At 42.4% G+C, this 13628-nt stretch overlaps 1 protein-coding gene across 1 annotated transcript in view; it reads right to left on the bottom strand.

Moving 5' to 3' along the window:
- Window positions 1-1621: 1621 nt before the first annotated feature.
- The window catches only part of LOC145409044 (outer dynein arm-docking complex subunit 4), a 315075-nt gene continuing 303068 nt past the window's right edge, over window positions 1622-13628 (bottom strand). Inside the window, exon 16 of the mRNA XM_080279602.1 lies at window positions 1622-1767. Within this exon, the coding sequence (XP_080135728.1) occupies window positions 1622-1767 (146 nt within the window). The remainder of the gene's footprint in view (window positions 1768-13628) is intronic.

Genomic DNA, 13628 nt, shown 5'->3' with positions numbered 1-13628 from the left:
ACAGAAACTCAGTTTATTTTCTGTGTAATGTGAAAAATTTTAAGATAGACAGTTTTACACATACACACACACACACACACACACACATACACACACACACACACACACAGAAAGAGAGAGGAAAGAGAGACAGAGGGGGGGATGAGAAAGTTACTTCCATCCAAACGCCAAATTTAAATTTTAACAGAAAATGGGCTGCCAAGAGTGCAGAAAAGCTTCTTTAAGGTTAACATTAGGTGAACTTAACAAATGCATGGTCACAATTGGGAACCTGGATGGTAAAATGGATAACACAATTGACTGACTTTTTTTTTTTTTACCAAGGATTTTTCCCAAGCTAAACCTAAACCAGGGTGGATAACTGGTAGTTCACCCTTTCATGTGGCTTCTGTTTATGTGAACCCAACCCAGGTTTCATCATCTATGCAGACACGCTCACAACGACTGTCAGTCTAGCATAATTATATAATTACATGTCCTTCGCACCCTGCACTTAAATGCCTCCCTATTCTATACCTGTTTACCAAGCGAGGGTGAAGGATGGTGGCTGTGCCTCTCATCCTGCTAAGCATGACTTCAGTATGCAAAGATTACATTCAGTGCCCATCTACGATAAAAAAAAAAGAAAATGATGACTAACATTATGCATAATCAGAGACATAAAGAAGAGTATAGAATGAATCTCAACTGCATACATGAGTACCTCTTATAATGTAACGATGGAAGCCTAGTGGATAATTATTACATTTCTATGTGAAAGCACAATAGTTTTCAAGCAAATACCTGTTCTCATATTCATTATATTCCCAACGTGTCCTACACTAGTGCAATTGTCATGGTTAAGAAAACTACAGTAGAACTACGCAATGTATCATCAGGCAACACACCTAGCTTAAAAAAAAAAAAAAAGTGTCCAGCATCATCCTCATCAAAGAAATCATTATTATCATAACTCTGTTGCCACTGTTCAAATGAGTACAATCTCCACCCTATCTAAGTTTTAGGAAGTGCAAGACTGTTTCCAATAAAAGAATTGGATGGATGGTGAGTTTGATTTTTGCCGGCGTTAAGATAGATGTGGAGAGAATCCTCATCCACACCGATTATAGTTACCTTTCATGACACTGAAGGAATATGTTGATAATATTCTTTCTTTCCTTCCTGACGTAAAACACGCCTTTTTTTTTTTAAGGTTGTTATTCTGTAAGCACAAGACTTATAGTCCTATCAAACTCTGATTTATTATTCAGTACGCATGCCATCTATCCTTTCCGAGAGTTCTAGTGACATTGGTAGGACGTATAATATGTTTATCTTGGGATTTCAGTGTTCATTATAATAATGTGTCTTGTTATTCTCCTGAGACGATTAGTCATTTTTATACTCAGACTCATTTGGAAGCTGAATAGCCAGATTAGTAATTAATCAGTTCAGTTATAATACTACTATTGATATTTTACATGCATTTTATCCTCCCGGTCACTCTGCTCATCCCTCCTGTCATGTATTGTTCATTTTCTCCTTTGGGTGACGACGTGTGTTTACAAGGAAGCAATAGTGGTCAAGCTGTATCACGAAGACTACATGCCGAGTGCCTCCTGACTGCACCCTGTCAAGAAAGCTATGAACTTGGCGCCTCTTCGTTGCACTGCGTGAGTTGTGCCTTGAGGTTATGGTACTCCTGCAGCAGGTCAGGCGGGGCGGTGGCCAAGTGAGGGACGCACTTCTCTAAGTTCTTGAGCGCTGCTTCACTGTTGTCCTGGCCAGCTGTCATATTAGGGATATTCATTTAGCATCAAGACATATTAACTGATAAGAATATCACTTAAAATGTCTTGAATTAGTACTTTTATTGTTAGAGCACTTGAAACACATCAGGAAAAAAGATTAATTTGAAAAGTTAATAAAACTAAAACTGATTGATGAACAGGAGAGGATGACTGAGAGCGACATGAATGGTTGAAGAGGAACAACACATGAAAGAAACGGTTTCGACTAAGGGAAGATTCTGGTGGTCATGGAAGGAACTGGAGGCAGTTATTTATATTTCCATAAGAACTCCCGATAAAATAAAGAATTATACATCTGATCACAGGGAGATATTTTACGGATACGTTACACAGATGTCACTTACCAGTAATACCAGGTTAGGCAAAGACTTCTTTTTAAACAAATTCCAACACTTAAACTCTACTTTCCAAACACCTGTATCATTCTAACTGTAGTGACCCCTAAATCTAATATTTTCATTCATCTCTGCTAATTACAGCACCTGATATATAATTAAATTAAACCTCGTCATCTCAAACCTATTTACTTTTACACAACGCCCGACACTGGTGGCTTTAATAATGCAGTCATTTCTCTCTTCTCCAAATTCACTTCTAGAAAGTGTTTTCCAAACACCTAACTGACCAAACTATCATGTCGGTGAAGTCTGATGTGCCACTTTTTTCTGGTTTCAGAAAGATAATTGTGGAATGCATAATGAAATCGGCTTACGGTATAATATGGTTAAAACAAATACTAGTACTAGCGCACGGAATGCTATCGATCTCCCCCGGTGGTCTTTAAATATACCACCAATGATGGAGCTCCTTTAAGACCGTGTAATCCCCCCTCACCCCGAAAATATCGATTCTGAGCCGAAGAAAACCATCCCGCCTGGTGTCATCCAAAATGGATCATAAAGAAATCCTATGGCTGACGGATACTTGAATGTCAATTACCGCAGAAACTGCGATTACTTTATTCATGTTTATGGAAAAAGGTAATGGCAAAGACCCTACGACTGGACATCGATTGGTGTTCCAAGACACCTGTCAACAGCTGAAAATCGATTTTCATGTTGTCTAACTGTAAGGAATGGACGTTAGCCTAATATGCTGGAGGAAACTAAACCAAGTAAAATGGTAAGACAAATAATACCTGTTCATAGCAACTTTCTTTTTTTAGGGCAGTCAGATACTTGCAGTAGTTATCGCTAATACATCACGTTAAACAAAAACATTTACTGTGCAATGTATTAAGTAACTGTTAGATACTAACGGAACATCATGATTCCCAGGTCTCGTCACACTCCCAGCTCAGATCTGAGGTTGAGTTCCGTAGTGGATATATTGGTACCGTTCACGATATACTGCCAACACCTCATTGTGCTACACAGGTCAAACCAATTCATGAAATCATCTGACCTCTTCTCTAAGAAACTTTTTACAAAACCACCATCGACGTTTAAAACTGCTTTTGTGGACTACAGAGGGTATGTTCTTGTATGGTAACATAGACTATTGTGCTGCAACTACTTTTAGTCATATACACTAGAATTTATTGTGAAAGATTTTTGATCGAATTATATTCTGAGTTGTAGCAAATTAATCAAACACCTCTCTTATCTGTCCGTACATTATTTGATTAATTTAGGTTATATATTTTCCAAATATATTGTGGTAAATAACTCCTCGAATTTCAATTTTACAAATATTGTACCTTCTCCATCCTTCTTTCTTTCCATCCTCTTCTGTCTTTCCTTCATTCTTTCCATGTCCTTCTGCCTACGAGTGACTTGACACTCCCTCTTCTGTCTTTCTTTCCTTCATTCTTTCCTCTTCCTTCTGCCTGTGGGTGACTCTACACTGAGTGACAAGCCAAATGGTTTCCTGAACACCAGGAAACCATTTACTACGCTAGGTGGTAACCATAAAACCAAATTTTGGCGCCTGGTGGTTTAGTGGGTAATTATTGCTCTCCAATCGGATTGAGCCGGTGAAGGTTTATATCCAAGGGATCGTTGGGGTTGACTGCTCATGTATGCCACTCAGGGATAAGTGAGGCTGGTCACTCTCATCTTAAATGTCGGGACCAACTGCCTAGCCCCGGGCTCCTACGCTCCTCATAGGGCAATGTAGGATTGGATGATGGATGGATGGATGTACTTCTGTTTGATCACGGAGAAAAAATCTCCCTGGATAAGTGGTAAACCATACCAATGACCGTGTGCATTTTCTTCCCTCTGTGAAGCTGAGAGGTTATATAATGAAAATAATTTATTTCTGGTGCAAAGACATCCTGCTTATCTGGGTCCTGAGGCTAAACTTTCAAATGACAAACTACGATTTAAGTATTTGTGGAGTTTTGATCGTGGGATAATGATTTCTAGGTTAGGAACTGGCATAATTATATATCTATCTATCTATCTATCTATTACCAGACGCCTCAATCCCGTTTGGGGTGGCCACAAACAAATCGCCTCCAAGTCGCCCTGTCCCCCGCCATTTCGCTGCCCTGCTACCAACTCACACCCCCCTCTCTCATATACCTCTCCACCCCATCCCTCCATCTCATCCTCGGCCTCCCCCTCCCTCTTCCCCCCTCCACCTCACTCACATACACTCTCTTCGTCAGTCTTTCACCCTCCATCCTCTCCACATGGCCAAACCACCTCAGTGTGTTCCTCATAACGCTTCCTATCACATCCACATCCACACCACAACGCTCCTTTCTATCCTCATTCGTCAGCCTGTCTCTCCAGGTGACTCCACAGGCTCCTCTTAAATAACTCATTTCCCCTGCTCTCACTCTTGACTTGTGTCCTTCCAACAATGTCCAAGCTTCACTTCCGTACGTTAGAGTTGGTATCACAATACTGTCATGTAGTAACTTTTTCACTTCCATGCTCACTTAGTGGGTAATTACTGCACTCCAATCGGATTGAGCTGGTAAAGGTTTATATCCAAGGGGTGGATGGGGTTGATTGCTAATGTAATGCCACTCAGGGATGAGTGAGGCTGGTCATTGTTATCTTAAATGTCGGGACCAACTGCCTAGCCTCGGGCTTCTACGCTCCTCATGGGGCAATGTAGGATTGGATGATGGATATATATATATATATATATATATATATATATATATATATATATATATATATATATATATATATCATCATTTTCATCATCAGCCGTTTGAGAATCCACTGCAGGACCGGCCTATCCCCACCGAAGTCGGGACGATACAGCCAATGTATCTCTACCAAGTGGCTTAGGCTGCCTGGTAGAGATAGTATGTAGGGTGAGAAGTGCTTGTATGTGTAATTGTAGTGTTGGAGTGGCTTTGGATGTGTGTGTAAAAATCTGTGAACCAAGTGAAATCGGCCCACGCAAGCTGACTGGGTGCAGGCATACCTTTAAGTAAGTGACACTGGACCATCTACAGGACCCCTTGCGTCCACCAATGCAGTACGTGGCCGGGTGAACATTCCCAAAGTTTATTACCCTGGCGGGATGCGAACCCTGGTTCACCCATGTACGAAATGCACACTTTACCACTGTTCCACAGAGGCTCCACGTATCTATCTATCTATCTATCTATCTATCTATCTATCTATATATATATATATATATATATATATATATATATATATATATATATACATACAATATATAATCATCATCATCATCCGGACCTCCTTTCCCACCCTAGGGCAGGGTGAGGAGTAGCAATGTCCAGACAGCCCAAATTTGTCCAATCCAATTGGCCACGGTTCCATTCACGCATCATTCAAACCACCAGAATCCTTACTCTATCGGATACGCCAAAAACATTCACCATGTTTTGTAGCTTCACATAAACGTATCCGATAGAGTCAATCCGCACGCTGCCATGTTAAAAAAGGGTGCCAAATCCCTGATCATGCACTTCTCACAATATTCGTCCAGCCAGTTCGATATCTTGTCAGTTTCTTATTCTCACTGACTTCCAAACCTCTCCACCTCACACACTCATCTATTATATTTCTCCATCTTCTCCTTGGCCTACTTCGCCTCCTCCCTCCTTCAAATTCTCTCAGATATACCTTTTTCACTACTGTATTGTTACCCATTCTCTCCACATGACCATACCATCTCAGTACACTCTCTTCGATTCTGGTGTCCATCTAATTTCTCACTCCACATATTTCACGAATTACATTATTTCGTATCCTATCCACCCTCTGTACTGCACATACATTCCTCAACAATCCCATCTCCACTGCTCTTACTCTTGACTTTTCACTGTCATGCCACACCATAGTCTCACATCCATGTTAAAGTTGGCACTAACACTCCATGTAATCCTCCTGCAGCTGCAACACTCAAGCCTCTGTTTCTTATTAAGGCCTTCATAGCAGTTGCTACTTTTCTTCCTTGTGTCACTCTACTTTCCACTTCTATTGCACATTTGCCTCTCTTTTCTATCACTGTACCCAGGTATTCGAACTCTCTCACCGCTTCCAGTCCCTCTCCATTCACTGTAACATCGCACTGGGAGTCACCTTCTCTCTCAATTACCATCACTTTACTCTTTCCTACATTTACTTTCAAGGCACGACGGTCACAGGCATCAGCAAAACCCCACATTAGCCAACCAAGTTCTTGTCCGGTATTTGCAAGCAGTACTGCATCATCAGCATAAAACAAAAATCTGAGATATTCCATTCATCACCATTCATTACCAACGCCATCTCCCTCTCCATTACTTGTGTTTTTAGATCTTTCGTCACCCCATCCACGTATATACTAAACAACCATAGGGACATCACACAACCTTGTCGCACGCCCACACCGATCGTGAACCATTCACTTAGATGCCCATTAACCCTTACACATGCTTCACTACTATCATAAAAACTCTTGACGGCACCTAGCAACTTACCATCTATACCATACATGCGCAAAACTCTCCAGAATCCATCTCTGTCCACTTTGTCATATGCTTTATCCAGATCCATGAATGCCATAAACACCTTTTGGTCCTTCTCACAAGCCTTCCCTACTATCTGTCTCACTGCAAATATTTGATCCACACATCCTCTGCCACTTATAAAGCCACCCTGTTCATCACTCACATGGACTTCTTTTATCTCTCTTACTTTCTCTATAATAATTCTTCCATATACCTTCCCTACCACACTCAAACTTATGCCACGATAATTCTTGCACTCACTTCGCTCACCTTTATTTTTGTACAGGGGTACAATCACAGCCTTTTTCCACTCTGCAGGCACAGTTTCACTCATCCATGTTCTCACACCTATCTCCAACAAGCACTTCATTCCACTCTCTCCACTACACTTAACCCGAGGCATCCCATCGACTTATGGGTATGTTGCAACATTTTGTCACAGCTAGTCCCGTCGACGTACTGGTACATCGTGCAATTGCAAGGTTCATAATCTGCACAATATTCAATTTTCGCACGTGATTTTTCATACGTATACACGGGACACCTTCCTCTATTCCTCTACAAGATGCCAGGCAGGGACAATGCCTTACACCGCATAACCTCCCTCCCCTCCTGCACGCCATTGTCTCGGCAATTCACCTGTTACCAGTGACCTCGCCAATAAAGACATTCAGGGCCAGAGTGATTCCCCAATCGATGACAATGTGGAGGACAAAGTTTACATAGCATTAGAGGAAGAAACAGTCAGAAATGATGATCAGGTAATGTCGCCAAAAAAGGTCAGGTATGTTGATGAGTTAGTGAGTGAAACAATGCATATAATGCCTATATTACTGTTTGAAAACCAATATACTCTCGTACTACATATAAATTCGTACCAAATAAATAAATAAATACCGTTTATGAGTGGTGTGGAATAGTTACCCTCCCATAGAACTCGTTTTCTTTGGAGCCAGCCTGATAGAAAACCCAGTAAGGTAAGGAGGTACTGCTTCCTGTATCGAATATTTTAAACCTCAGGTGAGCGATTTCTCTATGAATTTTCGATGTTTCTCACCAAAACCGGAGGTTTTAGACAAAAAATTTTTTTTCCAAAATAGCTCGGAATCGGGGGGTGTCAGAGGTGTGAAATAGCTCGGGATGTGATGGGTTAATCATCTCTGCACACACCTCATCAACCCCAGCTGCTTTCCCATTTTTCAGCCGCTTCACAGCACTCATCACCTGTGCGAGTGTCACGTCTCCTGGCGCTGCATTCCTTCTCTGCACACTCCCAAAAACAATCATGTTTACAGAGGCTCTGCTCTCTTTATTCCCATTCGTCAGGCTTTCAAAATATTCATTCCATCTGGTCCTTACTTCATTCCCATGGTTTAATAATCTACCACCTACAACCTTCACACCATCACATTTCTTTTCGCTTTCACTTCTACATTTCCGCATCTCTCTCTGGAATAACCTTCTGTTTTCAGAGTAGTTTGCATTCAATTTTCTTCCTATATCATCATTTACCTCCTTCTTTTTCATTTTCACTAGTTTCTTTACATGGTTCTTGCTCTCAATATACTCAGTTCTTATTTCAGCTGAACCCCTGTCCTGTAACCACTTTAGACACTTCTTCCTCTTTTCCTTCACCTCTCTCTTAACCTCCTCATCCAACCATGCCTACCTTTCTTCTTTGTTGGTTCACTTGCTGCACCACACACTGCTTTAGCATTCCTGACTAAGCAATCCCTATATGCATTCTGCAGGTTATCCAGATCCATTTCATTCCAATTCACTTATTCTAACTCCTCCTCTACTTTGGTCCTGTAATCATCTGCCATTTCTCTGATCCTCAGTTTCTCAACTTTCAGTCTTTCTCCCTGACTGCTCCTCTCTCTCCTGATCCACCTCACTACTCTTAGCTTGATCTTGCTTACCACAATCATATGATCTGACAAAACTCCACATTGTCCTCTCAAGGCAACCATTCCCATCATCGACCTCTCTACTAGCATGTAATCAATCAAGCTTCTTTCAACACGATCCCCGTTCCCTCTATACTATGTATATTTATATGTATCTTTGTGTTTGAAATACAAGTTACAAATGCACATCCTCCTCTCCTGAAACAGATTCATTAGTCGCTTCCCATTATCATTTGCTCCTGGTACTCCATAACAACCCATTATGTCATCCTCAGGACCAGTGCCTACTCTTCCATTCATATCCCCCATTAAGATTACTTTATAGCTCCCAGGCAAGTCTCAAACTACTTCATCCAGCTCATCCCAAAACATGTCTCTCTCTCTCACTCCTGTCCTCACATGGTGCATACGCTACAATGACTGCCACTTTCACCCTCTCATCCTTGAACTTGACATACATACACCTCGAGCTGACACATTTGTAATCTCTCATTCCAATTTGCCACACCTCATTCGTCAACAAAGCAACTCCTTCCTTGCATCTTCCTCGCCCACTCATTCCTGATCTTACATATTTCACACCCTCCCACTCCTCCACTTCACACCCTTTCATCTTCGATGCACACAGTGCCATCACGGCATATCTGGCACTCTTGAACACATTCACCACTTCAACCCTCTTGTTCTCCTCAATCACACCTCTCACATTCTACATGGCCATGTGAATCTGCCCATTTGGTTGGGGTCATGGGCAGCAGTTGGGCCCTCCGAGAGTCTCTGAAACAACTGCTATGATTAAGTCATTTTGGATAGGAGAAACTGGGGATTCTTAACCCTGCCAGAAATCCCTAGTATATGGTTACCACCCAGCGTAGTAAATGGTTTCCTGGTGTACAGGAAACCATTTGGCTTGTCACTCAGTGCAGAGTCACCAATAAGCAGAAAGGAGTGGAATGAATAAAGGAAAGAAAGACAAGAGGGAGTGTAAGGTCACCCGTAGGCAGAAGGAGAAGGAGGAGGAAAGAATGAAGGAACGCAAGACAGAAGAGGAAGGTAGAAAGGAAAGGACAGACACCCAAAGCAAGACTACATTGAGTGACTGGATGGTGAGTGATCCCACGTACCTGTGATTATATCTATCTATCTATCAATCTATCTATCTATCTATTGCCAGACGCCTCAATCCCGTTTGGAGTGGCCACAAACAAATCGCCTCCAAGTCGCCCTGTCCCCCGCCATTTCACTGCCCTGCTCCCAACTCACACCCCCCTCTCTCATATACCTCTCCACCCCATCCCTCCATCTCATCCTCAGGCTCCCCCTCCCTCTTCCCCCCTCCACCTCACTCACATACACTCTCTTCATCAGTCTTTCACCCTCCATCCTCTCCACATGGCCAAACTACCTCCGTGTGTTCCTCATAACGCTTCCTATCACATCCACATCCACATCACAACGCTCCTTTATATCCTCATTCGTCAGCCTGTCTCTCCATGTGACTCCACAGGCTCCTCTTAAATAACTCATTTCCACTGCTCTCACTCATGACTTGTGTCCTTCCAACAACGTCCAAGTTTCACTTCCATACGTTAGAGTTGGTATCACAATACTGTCGTGTAGTAACTTTTTCACTTCCATGCTCACTTCCCTGTTTCTTATCACTGCTTTCAAAGAACCAACAACCTTTCTTCCCTGCTGTACCCTTTCAAGAACTTCACCCTCCAAATCTCCATCCTTACTCATCACACTACCCAAGTACTTAAACGTACTCACATTTTCCAATTCCTCACCATCCAACCTCGCTGTACATTCACTGACGTCACCTCTCTCAAAGACCATCACTTTACTCTTCCCTACATTCACCTTTAGATTTCGTTTCTTACACACTCTCCCAAACTCATCCACCAAGCCTTGCAGCTCTCCTTCGTCTTCACTCAACAACACAGTATCATCTGCAAACAACAGTACAGGGAGTTTCCAAACACTATCCTCTCTCACCAGGGCCACTCCAACATCCACTACCCTACCTTGTACCTCTTTTATTATCCCATCCATGTACAGATTGAACAACCATGGAGACATGACACATCCCTGTTTCAACCCAACTTTCAAAGAGAAAAATTCACTTAGTTCACCATCCACACGCACTGCAGCCTTCTCACCATCATATATACTCTTCACAGCATTCAACAACTTCTCATCTACTCCATATATTCTTAACACTTTCCACAATCCTTGTCTATCCACCCTGTCATATGCTTTCTCCAGATTCATGAAAGCCGCATACAACTTCTTTCCCTTCTCTAGAAACTTTTCCACTAAAGATCTAAGAATGAATATCTGATCTACACAATCTCTTCCCTTCCTAAAGCCTCCCTGTTCTTCTCCAACTAATTTCCCTGTTCTTTCTCTAACTCTGTCAATAAGTATCCTACCATACATTTTTCCTATAATACTAAGAAGACAAATGCCCCTATGATTACCACACATTTCTTTTTCCCTTTTCCTTTGTACAAGGGAATAATTATACCTGACTTCCAATCCTCCGGGACTCTACCTTCCTCCCAGGCCAATCTGCACATCTTCCACATCCATTCTACTAGTATCTCTCCCCCATGCTTCAGCATTTCACCACACATTCCATCAATTCCTGGGGCTTTCCCCAATATAACTTTATTCATTGCTTCCACAACTTCTATCCTACTGATTTCTTCCTGTCTTCTCACCTCCCTCCTCCCAGCCATTCTCCAGCCACTTATACTTGCATTACTTCCATCCTCTATGTTCAACAATTCCTTAAAGTGTTCTCTCCATCTGCTCACTTTTTCTCCCTTCTCCACTAGTAATCTACCATTTTTATCTTTTACTCCCCTGCTAACTTCACTTGCACCCTGTCTTACTCTTTTCGCTTCTCTCCAGAACATTTTCTTACAGTCCCTCCACTTTACACTCATATTCCTTCCAAATTCCTCATCCACCCTCTTCTTACTCTCTCTTACTTATCTTTTCACCTCTCTCTTTCTTTCTACATATAACTCTCTCTTCCGCCTCTCAACTTCTTCCACGCCCCTATTTCTCATCCATTCATTGTATGCTTTCTTCTTTTGTGCCACAACCTGTTTCACCTCTTCAGTCCACCATGCTGTTCCTTGCACCCCCCTCCATCTTCTCTTCCTTCCACACACCACATCACATGTTGCACATATTTCTTCTGTAAATATCCTACACACACCTTCCACGTCTTCCATCTGCTCCAGTTCATATTTGCCCAATCGTTCCTCCACTTCTCTCTTATACTCTGCCTTTTTCTCATCCACTTGTAACCTTTCCACTCTCCTTGCAACTACTCCTTCCTCTTGTCTTTCCCTTCTTCTATTCCTCCATCTTACTTGAATCCTAATTCTGGCCACCACCAAGTAGTGGTCAGAAAGTCCACTCCTCCAACCTCTATAAGCTCTTGCATCCATTACACATCGTCGCATCCTTTCATCCACGCTCACATAATCAATCATTGCCTTCCTTTCATTCAGTTCACCACCCACCCTTCTCATCACTCGCCATGTATGCCTGTGGATCATTTTATGCCTGAAAGAGGATTTGGCTATCACCAACCCTCTCCCAGCACAAATGTCCACTAACGCACTCCCATTCTCATCTATCTCAGCAGGCACACCCCACTCACCAACTATTTCATCCACCTTCACATTCCCAACTTTACCATTCATATCACCGATCAAAAACACTCTCTCACTCCTTCCAAACTTTTCCATGCACACTTCTACATTTATCCAGAACTCTTCTCGCACTCTTCTAGCACGATCTTTTGTTGGCGCATACACACACACAATCGCCCACATTTGTATTCCAACTTTCGACTTTACCCACACAATCCTTGACCCAACTGATCCATACTGTCTTATGCTCTTCTTCCATTTTTTACTCACAACTATACATACTCCTTCCTTTGCCCTCTCATTCTCACCTGCTCCTGCACATATAGCCCATCCATACTCCCATTCTCTCACACTTTCTCCTCTCCATTTTGTTTCATTTATTCCACATACATCCACTTTCGCACCCTCAAGCACCTGGACAATCTCTCTTTCACCTCATCATTCGCTCCTCTTACATTCCATGTACCCATTACCAAGCCTTTGTCCGGTCCTGGGTCGTCATCGTTTGGTCAGTCCTTGTCCGAGGCTTCTTGTTTGTTTTTTTAGTTAGTTGTTTTCCGGGGAGGGGCACTAACCCTCCTCCAACCCTTTTAGTCGCCTTTTACGACAAGCAGGGATACTGGGGGAGTATTCTTGAAAAAAAAAAACCCTACCCCCAGGGGTAGGGTTTTTTTTGTATATATATATACTGTATATACTGTATATATATTTTTTATTTTTTTTAATGTGCTTGACTCTGGGCATAGGCTTCTCAGCCTGCTCCCAAGGCCCAGTAGTCGTCCTACATATCATACACCGCTACATGTCACCACTTCGGCGGCCACACCCATCGTCCACATTGAATACATGCTGGGGCTGTCTCATACAAGACTGGTGTACTGGTATTAGCGGGGGTATTTTTACGACATGTCGGCGGGTCTTCTGGTAGATCGGTAAACTCTGCCATAATGAAATTCAAATCTTCAAACTGTAAAGCCACCTCTCTACCGATTGAGCCACCGCCTCCCCAAATATATATATATTATCGCCAGGGTAATAAACTTTGGGACCGTTCTCCCGGCCATGTACTGCAATGGTGGACATAAGGGGAGCTGTGGTTGAACCAGTGTTGCTAACTATAAAGTATGCTTGCACCCAGTCGGGTTGTGCGGGCCGCTTACACTTGGTTCACAGACTACACACACATCCAAAGCCATTCTAACACTACAGTTACACATACAAGCACTTCTCACCCTACATGCAATCTCTACTAGACAGCCTAATCCACTTGGTAGAGATACATTGGCTGTATCGTCCCGACTTCGGTCGGGAGTGGATACTCAAA

Source organism: Coenobita brevimanus, chromosome 79 (genome assembly GCF_032717465.1).
Source record: "Coenobita brevimanus isolate Jiangsu-jjx chromosome 79, ASM3271746v2, whole genome shotgun sequence".
Lineage (NCBI taxonomy): Eukaryota > Metazoa > Arthropoda > Malacostraca > Decapoda > Coenobitidae > Coenobita > Coenobita brevimanus.
The sequence above is the reverse complement of the archived record's forward strand: the minus strand, read 5'-3'. Positions and strand labels throughout refer to the sequence as shown.